General features: G+C 39.1%; 1 protein-coding gene across 7 annotated transcripts in view; it reads left to right on the top strand.

The window, feature by feature from the left end:
* CCDC66 (coiled-coil domain containing 66) overlaps nucleotides 1-22,904 on the top strand; it is a 78,128-nt gene that overhangs the window by 39,692 nt on the left and 15,532 nt on the right. For 4 of the 7 annotated variants that reach the window (XM_060203086.1, XM_060203083.1, XM_060203084.1 and 1 more), the window contains 10 exons: nucleotides 12,127-12,258; nucleotides 12,926-13,176; nucleotides 13,369-13,453; nucleotides 14,538-14,699; nucleotides 16,228-16,372; nucleotides 19,123-19,263; nucleotides 20,358-20,836; nucleotides 21,266-21,306; nucleotides 21,563-21,759; nucleotides 21,854-21,972. In XM_060203086.1, coding sequence (XP_060059069.1) covers nucleotides 12,127-12,258; nucleotides 12,926-13,176; nucleotides 13,369-13,453; nucleotides 14,538-14,699; nucleotides 16,228-16,372; nucleotides 19,123-19,263; nucleotides 20,358-20,836; nucleotides 21,266-21,306; nucleotides 21,563-21,759; nucleotides 21,854-21,972 — 1,752 coding nt within the window. Of the gene's footprint in view, nucleotides 1-12,126; nucleotides 12,259-12,925; nucleotides 13,177-13,368; nucleotides 13,454-14,537; nucleotides 14,700-16,227; nucleotides 16,373-19,122; nucleotides 19,264-20,357; nucleotides 20,837-21,265; nucleotides 21,307-21,562; nucleotides 21,760-21,853; nucleotides 21,973-22,463; nucleotides 22,648-22,904 lie in introns of those variants that run through there. The other 3 variants (XM_060203085.1, XM_060203082.1, XM_060203087.1) reach the window with 2 other exon arrangements.

Genomic DNA, 22,904 nt, shown 5'->3' with positions numbered 1-22,904 from the left:
CTTAGAGGAAAATATTGGCAGAACTCTTTTCCACATAAATTTTAAAGACATTTTCAATGAAACAAATCCAATTACAAAGAAGACTAAGGCAAATATAAATCTATGGGACTACATCAAATTGAAAAGCTTCTTCACAGCAAAAGAAACAGCTACCCAAACCAAGAGACCCCTCACAGAATGGCAGAAGATATTTACATGCCAAACATCAGATAAGAGTTTAATAACCAACATATATAAAGAGCTTGCCAGACTCAACAACAAGACAAGAAATAACCCCATCCAAAAATGGGGGGAGGACTTGGACAGAATATTCACCACAGAAGAGATCCAAAAGGCTGAGAAACACATGAAAAAATGTTCCAAGTCTCTGATTGTCAGAGAAATGCAAATCAAGACAACAACGAGATACCACTCCACTCCTGTGAAAATGTCATACATCAGAAAAGGTAACAGCAGCAAATGCTGGAGAGGGTGTTGGGTCAAAGGAACCCTCCTGCACTGCTGCTGGGAATGTCAATTGGTCCAACCTCTGTGGAGAACAGTCTGGAGAACTCTCAGAAGGCTAGAAATGGACCTACCCTATGACCCTGCAATTCCCCTCCTGGGGATATATCCTAAGGAACCCAACACATCCATCCAAAAAGATCTGTGTACACATATGTTCTTGGCAGCACAATTTGTAATAACCAAAACCTGGAAGCAACCTAGGTGTCCAACAACAGATGAGTGGCTGAGCAAGTTGTGGTATATATACACAATGGAGTACTACTCAGCTGTAAAAGATGGTGACTTTACCGTTTTCAGCCGATCTTGGATGGACCTTGAAAAAATCATGTTGAGTGAAATAAGTCAGAAACAGAAGGATGAATATGGGATGATCTCACTCTCAGATAGAAGTTGAAAAACAAGATCAGAAAATAAAACACAAGTAGAACCTGAAATGGAATTGGTGTATTGCACCAAAGTAAAAGACTCTGGGGTGGGTGGGTGGGGAGAATACAGGTCCATGAAGGATGATAAATGACATAGTGGGGGTTGTATTGTTCAATGGGAAACTGGGGAATTTTATGCATGTACAAACTATTGTATTTACTGTTGAATGTTAAACATTAATTCCCCAATAAATTAAAAAAATTAAAAAAAATTTTAAAAAGAACAAATTTTTTAGTAAGCAGAAGCCTAAATGTAAGAATATAGCAGATGATATTTGGATCTTCATGTTGGAAGAAGCTAGGAAGTCTATTTTAGGCATATTCCAAGGGGCCTATGACTTTACTGATTTTTGCCTGAGCCCCACTGCTAACATGCAGGTGGGCTAAAAGTATTTTCTGGGGAGATGGTGTCAAGAGTTGGGAATAGAACTATAAAGCTGGATCAGGGAAGAGAGTAGCTCCCAAATATGGGAAAAGTATATAAATACTCTTAACTCTAAACCCCATTGATCTGACCTAGGACCCATGTCTATTTATATTTAACATAGGAGTCTGTGTAACCTCTGCATCCCTGTCACTGTGAGCTCACATTCCATGATTATAGATAGGAACATTCTAGGCTGTACTCATTATAGGATCAGTCTTTCTCGAGTGGCAGAGTATGTTGACACAGCCTCCCTTTGGAGAATAGGGCAGTTTCTACCATTGTTGTTCTACATTGAAGCAAGTTCCTGTAGAGGCCCACAAGAGGGTTTATGATGTTGTTCTTGGTGGAAATGACCAGTGATGGTTGAGAGGAATTTATTAGAGGTCTAGATCCATGTGGATATCTCAAGATTCCCTGACTAGGGCCCCGGATGATAGGGTGGCCTGGTAGTGATCAAAAGGGCCATCATTTAAAGTGTGTCAGTCTCTTGCCCGTATCCAGCTTTTGTAGTCCTTTATCTGACAGGGTTAGACTTAAGAGTGATTGAGGGAAGTGAAATAGGAAGTAGGTGGGAGTTTTATGGTGGATTTTTTTTTTTAGGTCTTTTTACTTGGTTGCTGCACTTACTGAGTCACTGTAGACTATTACACACTTTATATATTTCCCCTAACTTATGGATACATATGCCCTATTTCATGGGCCCTGGTCTATAACTTTGTTAGGAAGTGTACCACTTGAAATGGAATTAAGGAGTCCTATGAGCTAGGAAAGGTCTCACCAGAACATTGGAGCTAGAGGGTTGATATCCCAGGCCTAGTGTCTGGACAGTCTGAAGTAAAACTTGTTCAGGTGGCACTGGTTGCACTGATTTGCTTGAAATCAGCAGATGCAGTATCAGGTGGTATGGATCAAGAGAAGCATGAAAGAAAACAAGCAAAGCCCCAGTGGTTCCAGGACTCGAAGAAATACTGGTTTCATAGAGAATGAGGAAGTTTCCTTGCTGTCTTGGAGATTATGAAGGCAGTAGATAATTATTATTATAATCAAGTTATTTGGGAGCTTGGTTTACTTTGAAAATCACATGGTTAGGATTTACTGTACCATACAAGGCCTTACCATGATTTGTGTTATTTAATGCTATTTACAGATAACTGTATCTTATATACTGACAATGCTGGTTGCTTCTAGTCTCCCTGGTCTTAGATTATAGGTTATTTAATATTTCCAAAAAATAGTTATTAGAAATGCATTAATGCTCAGTGTTAAAATTCAATCATTTTAGTAATTTGAAAATTTAAGAGCTTAGATTGAAGGAATATGTAATCAGAACTGAAGTCTGTGCAGTAAAAAGCTTGAGACACTCAATCTGTTTTTCCCCTATCATATTGCTTAACTAGTGATTTATAAAATTAAGTTAATAGGAGTATGTATTAATACCATTCCCACCACCAAAGGTTTGTGTTCCTACCCTCACTCCCCCTACAGTGGAGCTGAAAATATATTACCCCCCACCCCACCCCAGAGTTTTTTTACTTTGGTGCAGTACTCCAAATTCAAATTCTGCTTTGTGTTTCCCTTTGTATTCTTCTTTCTCAATTTCTATTTATGAGTCATATCATCCCATACTTGTATTTATCTTTCTGGCTTATTTCACCTAACAGAGTTCCTTCTAGCTCTATCCAAGATGGGTTGAAGAAGGTGGACTTATTATTTTTAATAGCTGCATAGTATTTCATTGTGTATATGTACCACAACTTTCTCAGCCATTCATCTGTTGTTGGGCACCTGGACTGCTTCCAGGTTTTAGCTATTAGGAATTGTGCTGCTATAAACATGGGTGTACACATAACTTTTTGGATGGGTGTATTTGGCTTCTTAGGATATATCTCCAGGAGAGGAATTGCTGGGTCATAGGGACAGTCCATTTTTAGCCTTGTGAGGGTTCTTCAGACTGCTCTCCACAGGGACTGGATAAGTTTATATTTCCACCAGCAGTGCATGGGTTTTCCTTTGTCCCCACAACCTCTACAGCATTTGTTGTTGGTGTCATTTCTGATGTATGACATTCTCACAGGGGTGAGGTGGTATCTCATTGTTGTCTTTATTTGCAGTTCTCTGACAATCAGTGACTTGGAGCAATTTTTTATAAGTCTGTTTGTTGGCCTTTTTGTATCTCTCCTGTAGTGAATATTCTTTTCATATCCTCTCCCCATTTTTGAATTGGGTCATTTGCTTTTTTTTGTTGTTGTTGCCAAGTTTGGTGAGCTCTTTATTTATTTTGGTTATTAACCCCTTGTCTGATGATGTATGGCATGTAAAGATCTCCTCCAAGACTTCCAGGAGGCATGGCCATGGAATAACAGGGACCAAATTGCCTCTCCTCCCAAAATAACAAATAAATACAAGAAACCCAAATGAAGTCATAATCTACAGCTGAATGTTCTGTAGCCTCAGGTGGGTGCTCGTGTATGGTTGGAGCAAAAAGGGGCATGGGTTGAAGAAAAGCAAAATCAAATCAGCTCTGGGTGGTGTGGGCGCTGAGCTGCGTCACTCTGGCGATAACTTTAAGCGCAGCAAGCAACATTGTTCCTAGTGCCGGAAGAAAAGAGACAGAGGCTTAAAACTTTTCAGTCTTTGACTCAGGGGTTTTAAAAGCCTTCTGAATTTAAGGCAAGTACACGACATAAAACAAGGCATTTGTGACCACAAGACAGTCCAAAGCAACCACCCACCCCACCTGCCACAGTTCATATAAACAAGAGAAACCTAGAGATCACAATAGCACCACCTGCTGGCCATCAATAACCAGCACCAAAAAAATGCGCAAGTAGAGAAACAGAAGTGAACAACCAACTATTCCATATCCACCAGACAGAAATGAAACAATAAATCCAAGGAATTACAGATTTAGAGAGACTCTCAAAGACAAGACTACAGAAAGCTCATTATGAGGACTCTCCAAGAATTTAAGCAAGAATTAAAAGAGCATGTTACTATGGAATTAAAACACAAAAGAGAGGAACTTGTAACAGAGAACACTAAGAATCTTTAAATCTTGAAAGAAGAACTTCAGTCAGAACTCTAGGGAGTAAAAGACACCCTAACTGCAATCCATGCCCAGGCTTAGGAAGTAGATCCACACATTCAGAAGAAATAATCTCCAATCTAGAAGATACGGCCAGCTCACTCTTTCAGTTCAAAGATGAGGGAGAGGAATGGTTCAGAAACACTGAAGCAACTTTGTGAAATTGCAGACTCCATCAAAAGATCGAACATAAGAATGATAGGTATATCTGAGGAGGAGGACAAGGCCAAAGGCCCAGAGTCCATTTTTAGAGCAGTTTTAGCTGGGAACTTCCCTCACTAAGGAAACCATCAGAACTTTATCATTCAGGAGGCAGAACGATCATCCAGATTTACAAATACAAAAAGACCAACGCCAAGGCACATTATTGTAAAACTATCAAAAGTCAACAACAGGGAAATTTTTTTGCTGGCTACAAGGGAAAGGAAAAGTTATATCAAAGGTAGAGCTATAAGACTTTCATCAGATTTGGTAGAGGCAAGGAGAGAATGGAATGACATATTTAGAGCTCTAAAGGAGAGGGAATTCCAGCCACAAATATTGTATACTGCAAAATTATAAAATATGAGAGAAAAATAAAAGTTTTCTCAAATATTCAAGAACTAAAAGAATTTACCACAATCACCCAAACCCACCTTGCAAGAACTACTGAACCGAGTCCCACAAGAAAGGAGGAAGCAAAGGAATACACGTTCAGACACCAAGTTATAGATGCTACCATGATGGGGATTGTATTAAATTTGTATATGGCTCTGGGTAGTATATTCATCTTGAGGATGTTAATTCTTCCAGTCCATGAGTATGGTATATTTTTCTGCTTCTTTGTGTCATATGATCTGAGCACTATGTAATGTCCATGCCTATCTTTTATTAAAGTCTATTTTATTAAAGTCTGTGTGTGTCTTGTTGAGTTAGGTGAACTTTCTGCATACAGCATATGTATTGTGTGTTTGCCTCCAGGGTTATTGCTGGGGCTTGGTGCCTACAGTACAAATCCACTGCTCCTAGAGGCTATTTTTTCCCTTTTGTTGCCCTTGTTGTTTATTGTTGTTGTTACTGTCATTGTAGTTGCATAGGACAGAGAGAAATGGACAGAGAGGGGGTAAAGATAGACACCTGCAGTCCTGCTTTATCACTTGTGAAGTGACTCCCCTGCAGGTGGGGAGCCGGGGGCTTGAACCAGGATCCTTCCACTGGTCCTTGTGCTTCAGGCCATGTGCATTTAACCCACTGTGCTACTGGCCCAGGTTGTGTTTTCTGATCCATCTTCCTACTCTGTGCCTTCTACTGGATGAATTTAGGCCATTGACATTTATTGATATTATGGATTTAAGGTATTTCTATGCCATTGCGTAATACTTCCTTGTGTGTTCTGATATGTGGCAGGTTTCTTTCGTGGTATTAATTTTTTTAAAGTTATTTTATTTGCCCTTTTGTTACCCTTGTTGTTTTAGTTATTGTTGTTGTTATTGATGTTGTCATTGTTGGATAGGACAGAGAAAAATGGAAGAGAGGAGGGGAAGACAAAGGGGGAGAGAAAGACACCTGCAGACCTCCTTCACCACCTGTGAAGTGACTCCCCTGCAGGTGGGGAGCTAGGGGCTTGAACTAGGATCCTTACTACAGTCCTTGTGCTTTGCGCCACATGCACTTAACCCGCTGTGCTACCGCCCAACTCCTGTATTATTAATGTTTATAGGAGGTCTTTCAGAACCTCTTTCAGGGCGGGTTTGGTGATACTTGACTCCATTAACTGTTGCTTGTCTGAGAAGTTTTTATCCCTCCATCTTGTCTGAATGATAGTCTAACAGGATATACTATTCTTGATTGAATGCCTTTTTCATTGAGACCTTGATAAATATTATGCCATTCTCTTTTGGCTTTTAGAGTTTGCATAGTCTGACAGGTTTTTTTCCTCTGTATATGACTTTTTGTTTTTCTCTTGCAGCTTTCAGGAACCTTTCTTTATCCTTCTTTCCATTGTAACTATGATGTGTCTTGAAGTCTGGGTTGATTCTGTTTGGGACTCTCTGGGCTTCTTCAATCTTAATGTCCTTTCTCTTGTTTAGGGTGGGGAAGTTTTCTATTACTTCCTCTAGGATGCTTTCTTCCCCTTCTTTTTTTCTGATAGGCTATGTGTATGCTATTCCTGAGGTCATCCCATATATCTCTTATGTTGTTTTCAGTGTCTTTTTTCCCTCTTTTTCTTATTTCTTAGTTATATGTAATTCATCCTCACTCAGTCTGGCTAATTCTGTTTTCTGCTTTCCTTTCCCTTAGCTTTTTTTTTTTTTTTTACCTTGTTCAGTTAACAGTTTTAGCTTGTTCAACTATTTCAGCTTTCAGTTGTCTGATTACTTAGAAATAGCTCATGTTTTCTTTCAGGGTCTCATTGGTTATTTTTTAATTTCTGATAGAATTTTCCTCATTCCTGTGATTAATGCATCAGTTAATGTTTGGATACTTTCCTCATTCTTAGTTGCTTCTTGCTTGCTTGGATTTTTTTTTTTTTTTTAGGCTCCTGTCCTGATTCATTGCTATAGTTTTTTGTTTTTAACCTTGTGTGTGTGTGTGTGTTGTGTCTGTGTGTGTGTGTGTTTTGTAGTTTTTGTCCTGGCTGTTGCTCTTTAGTTACTGTGTGGTGTGACTTCTAGTCTGTTGGTTCCCAGGCAACTGAAGCAAGTCACCTTGTGGTCTGATTCATAAGTTGTTGGGGCTGTTGTTCTAATGTCTACCATTACCACTGCCTTTGGAAGATGAGATGAAATGTCTGTTGTATTCAAATTGAAGTGGGTTTATGACTGAACCATTAAAGAGAAAAAAAGAAAAAGAAAAGCAACACCAAACCATACTCCTCACAAATGAAATCACAAACCTGTAGGAATACAGCCACAGAAACAAAGATTCAAACTAGAGAGAAGAAAAATAAATAAAATAAAAACGAAGAAAAGGAAAGAAACCACATCAAAACCAAACCAGAATCTACCCACAAAAGAGAACACAATCAACCAGCAGCCAATACAACAAAAGCAAAAGCAAAAATTGATTAAGCCAGACAGAAGAAAGAAAAAAAGGGGGGGGGGGAACCACACTGAAACAAATTTCTCCCACAGGGAAATCACAAAGAAATCTTAGCAAAAACCAGGACTGATAAGAGAGAAAGAAAAGTGAAAACCACACTAAACCAAACTGCTCCCACAAATAGCTCCATCCCCTCTCCCCTAAACCTAAACTGAGGCTTGTAACTGTCTTTAGCTCATCATTAGTAAGGTGGGTTCACTGAGCTCTGACAAAAGGTTGAGCTTGGAATCTTGCTTGATGAGTTTAACTCCACAAAGGGCCTCTTTGTTTCAAGTTGCCCCCCCACCCCCTGCATGCCCCAGCTACTTCTGGCTTGGGGGATGGATTTTGGGGAGGGGGGGTGTTGGATAGTATGCCAGCTCCCCCTGGCTTCTGCTTAACCATATGCCTATATAGGGATAGATTTAATCCCATTCAAAGCTTTGGTCTATTTACATAAATCACTTTTACATTTATATAAAGCACCACACTCCCTCCAGGGCATTGGTGGTTTAGTGGTAAAATTCTCACCTGCTCCATCCCCTCTCCTTGTCACACCCTGATCCTCTCCTTGTCACATCCTGATCTTCCACCAGTCACTTTTCGCTCCACCCTCTCTATATCACATCCTGTTTCCACCCTACTTGGAGAGTATAAAAACAGCTGCTCTTCTGATTAAAGACACTTGGAAATTGCTTTCTGGCTCCGAGAGTTCCAGAGTGTATCTCCTGCGAAGTTAGTGCGGCACGAGTTCCTGATCCCTCTCCCACGCAGCAGCCTAGATCGGCTCCAGTTGAGTTCTCTCTAACCCAGAGAGCACTAGCTCGGGAAGAAGCCCCCTCAGGCTATCCCAGCAGGGGGGCAGTGCAGAGAAAGAAACTCACTACAGCTCTGTTCTCCTTTATCCTCTTTAGCACCCTTTTGCCAATTTACAGATGAGTCATAATGTTCTACTGTGGTTTCTTTTTGTCCTGTCCTATATATAGTTTCTCTCCTACTGGGCTGGAAATCCTACTCTCACTTGGAATTCCCAGGTTTAAAGGCTTTTTCTGTTTTGTTTTTTGTGGATAGTCAGCCAAGTTTTATCTTCAAGCCTTCATCTTGACTCTACCTCCTGCCCTATAGGTCTTTCATTGTAAAGTTCCTTTGAGAAGAATTTGTTACCAGAGCACTTACTGCTCAGCTTTGGCTTATAGTAGTGCAGGGGACTGAACCTGGGACTTTAGGGCCTCAGGCATGAGAGTCTCTTTGCATAACCATTATGCTATCTACCCCTACTGCCACATTTGTTCTTTTTTGAAAGTCATAGAATTCATTGGTAAAAACCATCTGGGCCTGGACTTTTATTCTATTACTAAATCAATTTCTCTATTACAGATTGGCCTGCTTCAGATACCAACTTCTCTTGGGTTAAGCTTTGTAGGAGGAATAATTTTAGAAATTAATCCATTTCATTGAGGCTGTCTTACATGCATGGAGGTGTGGGTCGCTCTGGGTCCCCCGCTTTCCTGGCCACTGGTGATGCCTCCCTGGCTACTGGTGATAGAGGGTGAAGATGCCCCCTGGGAGATCTAGAGTGGCTTTGTATGATGAGGGTGTAGTGCACAGAGAGGAAGAAGCCATGCCAGACTTATCCAGCTCTGGGAGAAGCTTCAGAGGGCCAACTCGTTTATTAAGGGGATGCAGGCAGGCAGTTATACTCATAGTCCAGAAAGAAGGTTGAGGTAATCATTAACCCAAACACAATGTAACACAGTGCATAGTTACATCTTGACCTACGAAGTATTTGATCACAACTGGAAAGTTACCGTATAAGGCCTGGTCCTGAGCTCAACAATGCAATTTTCTCTGGGGGTAAATTACAGGCACTTCAGGACAGGGGGGGAAGGAAGCAATTGACTAAAATCAGGACATCTGCAGTGGGGGTTGCTTCACAAACAGTGAAGCAGGTCTGCAGGTCTCTATCTTTATCTCCTCTCTGTCTTTCCCTCCTCTATTTCATTCTGTCCTATCCAGCAACAGCAATAATAACAATGACAGCAAGGGCAACAAAATGGGAAAAATGGCCTCCAGGAGCAGTGGATTTGTAGTGCAGGCACTGAGCCCCAGTGATAACTCTGGAGGCAAATAAAATAATAGATTAGATAGATAGATAGATAGATAGATAGATAGATAGATAGATAATGGGGAAGATACAGAAAATCATACAAGGATACTATGAACCCCTCCATGTGGGAAATGGGCCCACTGTCCAGGAAGTCCAGGCCATTGTTTCCATGGGAGTCTGAGTAAGTAGAGCCCAAGTTTTCTCCCCTCTCCCAATGGGCAGGTCCCTCCTGACCTCGTGAACTGATGGATGGCTTCTCCATATGGGGCTACCTTTCTGTACATGCCACTCTGTCCCCTTAAAACAAGCACCATGAATTACTGTGTATGGACAACTTGAAAACCGCCACAGATGCTCTCTCTATCCCCCGTCAAGCCTTTCTGCCCTCCAGGACACAGCCTGTCTCTCCTTTTTTTTAACTTTCAGTCTGCAGTTCCCTCACTTTGCAGCGTCTCTGCCCAATTTGAAGACTGACAGGCTCAGGGCTGGTGTGTAGATGCATGCCCCGCACCACCCAGGGATTCATCCTGGACTACCTGGTGCAGTTTTTTAAAGTGTCAAATGCAGGTAGTTAGAAATTCCCTATTACTGCTAACACCTGGTGTCCTCACTCTATCCTACATGCAGGGACTTGCTGGGGTTTCTGCAAGGTCTTCTCCTTTTCCTGGCACCTGACTTCATTGCCAAGATAGGTTTCTCTTTTGACTGATTTCTTGAGAATGCAGCTGGTGCATCTTGTACGAGGTGATGACTGTTCACTTTGTCTTCCCTGGGTCTAGGCTACATAGAGTCTTCAATATCTGGACATCATACATTTCTTGAGCCTCCCCAGAGTATATTGGCTTGGAAAACTTAATGCTGTGTCTGTCATTGTTGTTCCACTCTTCTGAGCTGTTTGCAGCTTGAGACTTGCTAGAAAATGCTGACTTTTCATTCTCCAAATGGTTAGGGAAACATGACTTACTAGTGACTATCTCCATGTGATTACATCAGACTTGAGAAACAGATTATTAAATTCTAAGAGATTGAGTGTGTCTTACTGGGGATTTATTTTCTTTCTTTCTTTTTTTTTAATTTCTTTATTGAGGGAATAATGGTTTACAGTCAATAGTAAAATAGAATAGTTTTAACATGCATAACATTTCCCAGTCTTTTACATACATAACAATACAGCCCCCACTAGGTCTTCCTTTGCCATCATGATCCAGGACCTGAACCGTATCCCCACCCCAGAGTCTTTTACTTTGGTGCAATACACCATGGGAATTCCTTTTAAGGAGTTCAGAGAGCTCATTTGTCTTCCACTTTGAGCTCTAAAATCTATACATGGAATTGGTACATTACCTTAAAATAATTCTCCTTTTTGAAGTAGTTTTACCTTTAACACAGGTTTTATAGGACAGGCTTGAAGAGGTAGCTTACCAGATAGGGTGCCTGCATTGCTGTATGTCACCTAGATTTGAGCACTGGCACCCCTTGGTTTATGCCCTGCAGTTCATATAGCAGTTTACCTATTACATTTACAAGGTATTCTTTTCTTTTTATTAGAGCATACTAAATAAAACAGATAACAGTATTTATATTCATGGAAACAGCTTTTTTTTTTTTTTAATCATGGTTATTGTTGGGGCTAGATGACTGCATAAGGAATCCACTCCTCGCAGTGCCCCCGCCCCCCCTTTTTTTTGGCTCCAGGGTTATCACTGGGGCTTGGTGCCAGCACTATGAATCCACTGCTCCTGGAGGCTGTTTTTCCCATTTTGTTGTCCTGTTGTTATTGTTGGATAGGGCAGAGAGGAATTGAGAGACAAGGGGAAGACAGAGAGGAGGAGAGAAAGATAGATACCTGCAGACCTGCTTCACCGATTGTGAAGCGACCCCCCTGCAGGTGGGGAGCTGGGGTCTCAAACTAAGATCCTTATGCTGGTCCTTGCTCCGGTCCTTGTGCTTTATGCCATGTGCGCTTAATCTGCTGCACTACTGCCCAGTCCCCCCCTTTTTTTAACTTGTGTGTGGAACATGTGCCAGACAAGAGATTCTTGCTACTGCCCAAGCAATATACCTTTCTAACTGAAACATCATAGATTGTAATGTTGTAACAATAGAAAAAAGGTGGTTGATTCTAAGAAAACATTGTGATTTAGTAGGGAAACCTCTTACTTCTTCCTGACTCTTGACCCAAAAATGATATATATTGTAATCTGAACACAAATATAAAACAGTATTCATTTTAAATTACTAATAACTCCTTTAAAAAAATGAGAGTATCTTAGCATTTTGAAATTTTTACAATCTTTTTGAAGAGTTTTCCACTTAACAATAAGGATTTTTTTTCTTTCTTACACTTAAGTTATCTACTATAGTATTAAAAATATGATTTATATACATGATTTTTTGTTTAAAGTTCTTATTCCTCTTAGATATAAATAAATGTTCCTTTTAGAAATAAGTAAATGTATTTGGCAAGATTGGAAAACAACTTTAGATGGAATATTGATAAGGATAACTTATTTAGGAAGCAGTACTGCTGGAGCACCCTTTCAGTACTACAAAACAAGAACAGCAGAGAAAATGGATTGAAGAGTTGAACAAGCAAATAGAAGATGACCAGCAAAGAAAACGAGAAGAGAAAATTTCATCATCAAAGGTAGCTTGTAAAGTTTTTAAATTTTTTTAAGATATTAATTTTAATATTTATTTCCTTTTGTTGCCCTTGTTTTATTGTTATAGTTACTATTGTTGTTATTGATGGTGTTGTGTTGGATAGTACAGAGATAAATGGAGAGGAGGGGAAGACGGGGAGAGAAAGACACCTACATACCTGCTTCACCACTTGTGAAGTGACTCCCCTGAAGGTGGGGAGTCGGGGTCTTGAACCGGGATCCTTACGCCAGTCCTTGTGCTTTGCGCCACCTGTGCTTAACACGCTGCACTACTGCCCGACTCCCACTTGTAAAGTTTTATGGCTATCAAAGGAAAAAAAGTAATTTCAAAGTCTTTAGTCATAGAAGCTTCAACATTTGCTTCAGATGCATTTTACATTTATTCATGTGAACCTTTCATTGGAAGCCTTTTAATTATGATTTTACATAGATCTTGTAACTTTGTAGAACTTTTCTTATTCTTTGAATCTCTTATATTTGCCAAACTGGTTATCTAAATATACATATGGATTAAATCAGAATTCAATTTTGGTTATATTTTTGATACTTTGTTGAAGTATTGCTTTTAGAAGTCATGTCATTTATCATTTAGGATTTTATACATGAGAGCAATTGGAAACATTCTTAGCAATTCTTCTTTGTCATGTTTAGGGTGAGGAGCATGAAAGATGGGCAATACATTTTGACTCATTAAAGAGCTACCCTGGTTCGCAGTCTCAACTGTCCTCTAGATTAACACACAAACAACCAGAATACTTTTGCATTTCTCCAGACACTCAAGAATTAACTGATGTTTTCAGTGTTTATACACCTACAACTGGCAGCCAGGTTGAACCTTCAGAGGAAGAGCATGTAGCAAAACCTGCTAGGGAAATGACTATGCCAAACAGTCATAAAACAAAGTAAGTTCATTCTTAAATGTTATTCATATTTAAGAAAGCTTGTATGTTTTATTAGGGCTGTTGTTAAATCTTAATGTTTTAGGTTTGGTATTTTTCCTCAAAAGTGATTAGTACATATATCCTCAAAATGAGTGAATATTTTGTTAAATACATCTTTGGAGAGTTTTAAATGGCTAATGTATATCTTGGCAGCTTTCTTCGTTCTATGACTGCTCTCTTGGACCCAGCTCAGATTGAGGAACGAGATAGGAGGCGACAAAAACAATTAGAACATCAGGTTTGCATTTTAAAACATTGTAATTTGCTTTTAAAGTAAGTGATTGTGGCCATAGGTATATAAATTATATGGACGCTTTAATTCCATTATGAATGTATAACACAGGCCTTGTCCAGTCTTGTTATGAATATAATCCCCACTTCATCTGGCATTATACTATGTGTATGCTCATGCTGAGAACTAGACAGAATCAAGTATTACAGCTACCTCTTTAAGTGTCTTTAATACATATGTCAGATTTGTGATTTACATTACATCTTAACTTAGCATTATTTATTCCCTCTCAATTTAATTGTCCTGAATTCTGTTCAGAATGAAAAGTAGTTATTTCAGGGGAGACTATATAGTGGACTGATATAAAATCGTGATTAAGAAATCTGGTAGGAGAGAGCTCACCTAGTAAGGCCTGTGCTTTCCATGTTGTGAGACTCTGGGTTCATGCCCTAGCACCACATGAGAACACTGGGTGGTGGAGCAGTGCAGTATGTCTGTGCTTGCTAAGAAGTATTGGGTGCTGTGTGGTCGCACAGCGGGTTAAGCGCACATGGCGCAAAGCACAAGGACTGGTGTAGGGATCTGTGTTCAAGCCCACGGCTCCCTGCCTGCAAGGGTGCCGCTTCACAGTGAGTTAGGTCTGCAGGTGTTTATCTTTCTTTGTCTTCCCCATCTCTCTCAGTTTTTCTCTAATAACAATAGCAAAGGCAACAAAATGGGAAAAATGGCCTCCAGGAGCAGTGGATTCATAGTACAGGCACTGAGCCCCAGAGATAACTTGGAGGCAAAATAAATAAATCTTTAAAATTGGCCAGAGAAGTTGTTTAATGATGATATTGTGCACATGTGAGGTCTCAGGGACCACATTAAAAGAAAATCGGTTGACGTAATGCTATTCACATTAATTCACATTGAGTCCAAGTCTCTCATTTGTCTGTTTTATGGAGTACTACACTAAACACTGGGATATTTTTTCTTGTTTTTTCTATTTTAACAGCTTTATTTTACAGTAAAAGCATTAAGAACTTGACAGTAACAGGAGTTCATAATTTTTTTAAATAGTGACAATGATTTTTGTGATTATGTCTAGAAAGCCATCACTGCTCAGGTAGAGGAGAAACGCAGGAAGAAGCAACTGGAAGAACAACAAAGAAAGAAGGAAGAACAAGAAGAGGAACATCGCTTAGCACGGGAGAGAGAAGAAATGCAGAAACAGTATGAAGAAGACATGCTGAGGCAAAAACAGAAAGAAGTAGGTACTTACGAGTCCAGATGGTGGCATACCTGGTTGAGCACACATCTTTTTAAAAATTTTTTATATTTATTTATTTTCCCTTTTGTTGACCTTGTTTTTTATTGTTGTAGTTGTTATTGCTGCTGTTGTTGTCATCGTTGTTGGATAGGACAGAAAGAAATGGAGAGAGATGGGGAAGACAGAGGGGGAGAGAAAGATAGATATCTGCTTCGCCTTTGAAGTGATCCCCCCTGCAGGTGGGGAGCCGGGGCTTGAACCGGGATCCTTACGCGGGTCCTTGTGCTTCGCGCCATGTGAGCTTAACCCATTGTACTACCGCTCGACTCCCAAGCACACATCTTACAATGCACAAGGGCCTAGGTTCAAGCCCCCTATCCCCATCTGCAGGGGAAAGTTTTGTGAGTGGTGAAGCACTCTTGCAAATGACTCTGTCTCTCTCCTCCTCTATCATCCCCCACCTCTTGATTTCTGTCTGTCTCTCTCTAGTAAATAAATTATAAGAATGGCTGTTTTTTATGTGGTCTGAAAGGTGGCACCGTGATAAAGCTTTGGACTCTCAAGCATGAGGTCCCGAGTTCGATTCCCGGCAGCACATGTACCAGAGTGATGTCTGGTTCTTTCTCTCTCCTCCTGTCTTTCTCATAAATAAATAAAAATCTTTAAAAAAAAAAAAAGGCTATTTTTTTATGTACTTTTTTAAAATAAATTTTTTATTTACTATTGGATAGAGACAGAAATTGAGAGAGGGAGGGGAAGAGAGAGAGAGAGAGATCAAGACCTGCAACCCTGTTTCACCACTCATGAAGCTTTTCCTCTGCAGGTGGGGACCAGGGGCTTAAACCTAGGTCCTTGTGCACTTTAATGCGAGCGCTTAACCTGCTTAACCAGGTGCACCACACCTGACCACAAGAATGACTATTTTAAAAAGAAAAAAAAATCCGAATTGAGCACTTGTGATTTCAAATTACTAAGAGGTTGTGGAAGGTGAAGCAGAAAACATTTTGAAATGTTTTCTGAATATTATTATTTTAGAAGTATGCTGTGTTTTTAAAAATTAATTATTGGATAGAGACAGAGAAATTGAGAAGGGAGGAGGATATAGGGAAAAAAATAGATACCATCAGTCCTACTTTACCACTCATGAAGCTTTCCCCCTGAAGGTGGAGAACAGGGGCTTGAACCTGGGTCCTTGCACACTTTAGTGTGTGCACCACTAACTGGCCCCCTTATTATTTTAGAGGTATTAAGAGATTTCTGGCACAGAATAGAAGCTTAGAAAATAGCTGGATGTGAGGGCGATCTGGCTGCAACATCTGTCACCCCATTGATGACCCGGGTTGATTCGGCTGATATAACTGGCTAGGCGGGTGTCCCCTTCCTCCCTCACCGCTCCATGTACGTCCCTCCTGAAGCTGCGTGCTCAGTCGAAGAGGATGGCCTTATCCGAATTGAAAATAGCTGCTGATAGATTCTATACATGTTTGTTAATTGTACTTAGTAACTTCATACACTTTAATATTGATAGGAAATTATGGCTTTCAAAACAAATGAGCTCTTCCAGACAATGCAGAGAGCACAGGAGTTGGCACTGAGGCTGAAACAAGAGCAGAAAATCCGAGAATTATCTCAAAAGGGACATGACACATCTAGACTGATCAAAAATCTTGGTGGTAAGCACTTAAATAGAATTTCAGAGATAGTTTTACTTATTTCTCTCAAGGCCTATCCATGTTTTTGTAAATTGCAAGGTTTCCCTCTTTACTGCTAAATAATATTGCATATACCTCACTTTACCCATTCATTTATTAGCAAACAGGTTGCTTCCATGTATTGGCTGTAATCTTTTTTGAATAGCGTTTTCATTTTTGTAAGATAAACAATACTCCAGAGTATTTATTGCTGGGTCATGTGGTAGGCAGATGTGTTTTAGAATTTTTGTGGAGCTTCCATATCATTTTCCATAATGACTATTCCAGTTGATGGTCTCACCAATGAGTGAACAAAGATTCTTTTCTCTATGCCTTTTCCAGTCCTAGAACCTGTTATAGTGCTTTTGCTTTTCATTTCAACATTGCCTTTGGGAAAATGACAGTTTAGTTCCTCTTTTTTTCTGCGCAAGCCGTTTTTTACCTTTTAATGGTTTACAAGATTGTAAGATTACAGGATATGGTTCCACACCACACCCACCACCAAGATCTGTGCGTACACTCTCCTAACAATAACCACCATCATTCTTACAAAGACTTAAGAGATAGTTTTACTTTTGCAAGTTCATATGATTGGCTCCACATAGGAGTAAAACCATCTCATAGTCATCTTTCACCTCTTCTATTTCAATAAGCATAATCACACCCAGTTCCATCTATTTTATCCCAAAAGACACACAAAAATACTTGATCGTGCAGTTGTGTTCCATGGAGTATATATCCCATAACTTTTTTTTGGCTTTCAGGGCTATCTTTGGGGCTTGGTGCCTGCACTGTGAATCCACTGCTCCTGGTGGCAAACTTTTTTCCATTGTTGTTGTTGAATAGGACAGAAATTGAGATTGGAGGGGAAGACAAGGGGTGAAGACCTGCTTCACTGCTTGCAAAGCGACCTCCCTGCAGGTGGAGAGCAGGGGGCTCAAACTGGAATCTTTGTGCCAGCCGTAGCACTATGTACACTTAACCTGGTGTACTACTGTCCCCAGTCACCATCCCATAGCTTCTTAATCCAATCATCTGTCTATGGGCACTTAGGCTGTTTCCTCTCTGTGGCTATTGTGAATACCGCTCTGAACATAGGGATGTGTATGTCTATTCAAATTAGTGTTTGCATGTCCTTTGGATAAATGCTTAAGAGTAATATTGCTGGATCATAAGATATTTCCATGTTTGATTAAGGATGACTACACTTCATATATTTCCTGTTTTGTTGATGTTATTTCTCTAGTGATAAGTGAAGTACAGCCTCTTTTTAAAAATTATTTTTATTAGTGACTTACAGGAGTATTCAATAAGGTTATGGTTCCACACCTCTCCTACCACCAAAGTTCTCCTAAGATTGAATTTAAATTATATATATAATTTAAATTCATGTATTTCAGTTCTCCATTAGGAGTGAAATTATCCAGTAGTTATCCTTCCTCTTTCCTCTCAGTGATGGTATAAAACTAAGTCTCCTTGTCACAAAAAAGCCCTGGTGGAACCGGGTTAAGACCTATGGTCATCTTCTCCTAATATTTACCCCTCTGGGAGTATGGGCCAAACTTCTTTTTGGCTGTATAAGTTAAGGAATTCTGGGATGTGAGGGCGGTCGCTGTGACCATTAATTGCTAGGTTTGATTGGCTGACCTGACTAGGCAGGTGCCTTGTTCCTCCTTCATTGCTCCATATGTCCCTCAAATAGTCAAGGGTTTACAAGCAGCTGTGCTTCCCTTTGAACCTCACAAGAGTCAGAACTTTTTGACTTTTGTAATTTGCTTCTATCTATATAAAGCATTTCTTACCAAGTGTATCTCTTCCTTAGAAAACTGTCTATTCAGGTTTTTTTTTTCCCCACTTTTGTTCTTTTGTTGAGCCATGTGAATTTTCTTAATATATAGTCTGAATTTGGGAACATACTTCCCCCTTTTTCTCAGGAAAATTAGGCTGTTTTTTGGTATTTTGTGCTATTTCAATAAGTAAATCCCCTGTCCTTGTGCACCACTTCCTTCCTCATTTCACTACTTTTATCAGATATAATTTCCAAGTATTTTTTCTCATTTAGTGGACTGCTTTTTCGTGTCATTGATAGCTTTTACTATTTTGTTGTCATCAAAGAAATTGCTCCTGTTATGTCTAATTTTATGGCTTACAGTGTTGTTTCAGCTCTTCTTCATTTTCCAATTGTTTTGGAGCTGACCTTCCATATCCTCTGTCCTTTGTTATGAACATCATGTATTAAATGCCTGACTTCATTTTTAGCTTTCTATTCTTCCCACTGGTCTAATGTGTCTATTTTTATTCCATCACCAGGCTGTCTGATACCTAGTTTTATAATGTAGTTAGAAATCAGAGCACACCATTTGATTTCCTTTTGTTTCTCTTCTTCCAAATGGCTTTGACTGTTCAGTTTCTAGTGATAGAACAAGGTCATCATTCTGTCACGTGATATTGAAAATTGAACTCAGAACCCCATGCTTTCGGGTCCAACGCTTTATTGTTTGTATCATATGCATTTTTAATTTAATAAAATATATTCTAGACTCAATAATTCTGAAGATATACAGAGGTATTCTGAAAGTAGAATTAACATCTTCTCTCCTAACATTGACTGTTTAAAATTAGTAAATGATGGGAATAAAAATTACAGCAAAAGCTCCTTTCTGAGGTTCTTTTGTTAAAATAAACATCTATAAATGTCATACAAACTCGTTTTATCAATTTACCTTTATCAGTTGATACAGTACAATGGGAACAACATAAGCCTTTCATGAACATTTCAAATTCAAGACAGGCCTTGGATGAACCTACAGTTATAGTGAATACATGTATCAATTCCACAATCTCTCCCAAGAAGGATACTGGTGTGCAAACAGGTATTTGTCTAGAAATTGTGATTTCAATTAAAATTTTTCATAATTAAAGTTGTTTGAGGTAAAAAAAAATCTTGTGACTTTATCATTTCCAGTAATAGCTCAGTTGGTATAATTCACATAAAACTAGTCATTTAAGAGGATATAATCCCAGCATAATTTACTTTTATGTTTAGTGCTATACTCACTCGTCTGAGACAGCTAAGCACTAATTTACTTTCTAGACTTTCCTTATGTATATCATATAATTGGAATTTTCTCTGGATTCTATAACTTTGTATGTTTTAAGACTTATCCAGTTTGCACTGGTCAGTAATTTTATCCTTTTAAGGATCTGTCCTTTGTTTTTCATTCAACTGATGGCTATTTGAGTTACTTCCCTTTTTGTTTTTTTTTGCCTCCAAGGTTATTGCTGTGGCTCAGTGCCTGCACTATAAATCTGCTCCTAGAGGCCATTTTTCCCTTTTTGTTGGATAGGACAGAGAGAAATTGAGAGGGGGGAGAGAAAGACACCTGCAGACCTGCTTCACCACTTGTGAAGCGACCTTCCTGCAGGTAGGGAGCTGGGGGCTCCAGCCGGGATCCTCATGCCCGTCCTTGTACCTGCTGTGCTACTGCCTGACCCCCTAGTTCCATTTTTTGAAGTCTCTTGGAAGAGATGTTGCTTTGTTGAGTCAGTCTGCTTAGCATTTGCTCATTAGAATATGCTCATATTCTTGTGAAGTGGAATCTCACTTTGGTTGACATATATACTAACATAAGGATTCCATTGCTCACAGTTTCTTTCAGCCCTGTACCTGGACCCAATGATATTATTAAGAACAATCACAAAAACTGTGTGGAATGAAAAGTGATAGGTATAGTTTAGGTATTTTTCTTTGGTCAGCATAGGAACATGACTGTCAGAGAGGAAAAGACATCATAGCACTGCAGCTTGCTTCCTCCTATATGGTAGGGCATGGATTTAAACCAGGGTCACATGCATGGCAAAGCATATGAACTACTGTGTATGAGGCCCTGGTGCTGTGAGAACAGTGAGTATGCACTCTATATTTTACCAATCTTTAAAAACTAATTATCTGAAACTTTCTTAAAAGATGACTTAAATACAGGAATATCTGCTCACCAACCAGAATCACACTGTGGATCAGTAACAGAGAATGAAATTATACATTGTTCATCTCCTGAGATTTCAGCAGAATTTAATGAACAATTAACTAAGAAAAACAAGCACGAGCTGGTGGTTCAAGATAAAGCAGCTAGCCTTGAAAAAGAAAACAGCTGGTTTAAGGACCAATATAGTCACTTCACAAGAATAGAGAAAAAAACGAAACATACAAAGAAATGTCCTAAACGGCCTGACTGGAATATAAATAAACCGCCCAAAAGGTATATTCCAGCATCAGAAAAGTACCCAAAGCAGCTTCAAAAGCAGAGAGAAGAAAAAAAAATAAGGCGGCAAATGGAACTGCTTCATTTGTTAGAAAGGAATAATCCTGGCTACCTCTCTCAAAATAGAGGCCTTTCACCAGAAGCTCACAAAGAAACTGAGTCAAAGTGGCAGCTAATAAAAAAGGTAAAGTTCTTTAAAATATCTTAAGTCATGTATTGTTTCTGCATGCTTTTGAAAAGACTATTAGCTATAGGTTTCAATAAGAATTAGAGAAAATTGGGAGTCACAGTGGGTTAAGCACATGTGGCGCAAAGCGCAAGGACCAGAGTAAGGATCCTGGTTGGAGCTCCTGGCTCCCCTGGATCCCCATCTGCAGGGGCGTTGCTTCACAAGTGGTAAAGCAGGTCTGCAGGTATCTTTCAACGAACAGCAACAACAACAAAAAGACAAGGGCAACAAAAGGGAAAATAAATTTTTTAAAATATTAAAAAAAAATTCGAGACAATTACCCCTTACTACCTTTTATAGGAATACAGCTATGCATGACTAAGATTATTTCTAAAAATATTCTTGGAGACATATGGAAATTCTTTTTTTTGCATTATTTTTTAGGAAGAAGAAACTCTGAAAGTTAATTCTTTCAGCAAGGAAAGGTATGTAACATTGATTTCATAGCCATTTGTCTCCAGACAAACCTAAACATTTAACTTTTTAAGCAAGAAATGATTGGGTGGGGTAGTAGAAAGTTAGTTCAATGACAAGCATGTGATTGTGAATTATGCTCAAAGTAATGTTCATTATTTCCCCTATATCGAAGGACAAATCCTTGGTAAATAGTAAAGCAAAGTTTAACATGTATATAGTTGCATAGACTTAATCCCCAGTGTGCTTTTTTCCCCTTTAATATAGGTCTCAATCACCACCAATGAAAAACAGTAATTATGGGAGTCTGACATCAGGAAATAGTCATACAGAATTATCGCCAGGAACTTCGGAACCATCCCACTTTATTCCCTATGTCCGAACTAATGAGATCTATTACCTTGATCCAGATGCACCACTGTCTAGGTCTTCATCTCAGGATCCTCAGAATCAGAATCCACATGGTAAGCAAAATATAAGTGTCTGCTTTCCTAGTATATATATTGTGGCATCACATTAGCAGTAAAGCATTTTTAAAAAGTCTTTATTTGGCTTTAGACCAAGAACAACTGCTATCTGACTCTGAACATGTCAAGGATCCGCTTCTTAATCCTACCTTGGTGAAAAACAGAGATCGGCAGCAAGCAATCCTGAAGGGACTATCAGAACTGAGACAGGTAGGAGTGTCAGAGTGGCTAATAAATAAGGTCGTTGCCTGCAGTGTGAATTCAAATTGTTTTTTTTTTTAATTTTTTTAATATTTATTTTATTTATTCCCTTTTGTTGCCCTTGTTGTTTTATTGTTGTAGTTATTGTTGTTGTCGTTGTTGGATAGGACAGAGAGGAGGAGAGAAAGATAGATACCTGCAGACCAGCTTCACCACCTGTGAAGCAACTCCCCTGCAGGTGGGGAGCCCCGGGGTTCGAACCAGGATCCTTGTGCTTTGCGCTCAAATTGTTTTATACATGGACCTAGATTTGAGCCCCCCAACTATAGCTGTCTCTCCCTCTCAAATATGAAACTCATCTTAGTTGTTTTATGGTATTTAATAGCAACCAAGAAAGTCTAAAATTTGAATGATTACAACAAATACGTAGTCTGAATAATAAACAGGAATGTAAAATAGCAATTATCAGCATACTGACTTATATTGATGTGATTTTACAGGGCCTTCTCCAGAAACAAAGAGAATTGGAAACTAATCTTATGCCTGTAGCTGCAAATCAAGAGAATTTTAGTTCTTTGTTTTAAATCCTTTCACATCTGATTTAACTTACAGCATTTGAGTAAATAATGGATATGTTTAATCTTTTTACATATGTACAATAAAACAGACACTTTTGTAAAAACACTTTATACTTACAGTCTGCTGTTTCCAACTTTAACAACAGTACAACTTGGCTATTTTGTTATATAAAGACTTAAAAGGGTAGAACTCCAAGGTGCCTGTTTTGAACAACTACAAATTTAATTTGCTTAAGTCAAAGGCCACACAAATATAATCAACACTTGACCTAAAATTATTACATAATATACAAAAGATAAAATATTAGTATTCAAACGTTAACAACTAAGCTTAATATAAGCTGGTACAGGTGACATAAAAGT

The sequence above is a fragment of the Erinaceus europaeus genome, chromosome 12 (assembly GCF_950295315.1).
Source record: "Erinaceus europaeus chromosome 12, mEriEur2.1, whole genome shotgun sequence".
NCBI lineage: Eukaryota > Metazoa > Chordata > Mammalia > Eulipotyphla > Erinaceidae > Erinaceus > Erinaceus europaeus.
Note: the sequence above shows the minus strand (reverse complement) of the source record. Positions and strands in the feature narration are given on the sequence as shown.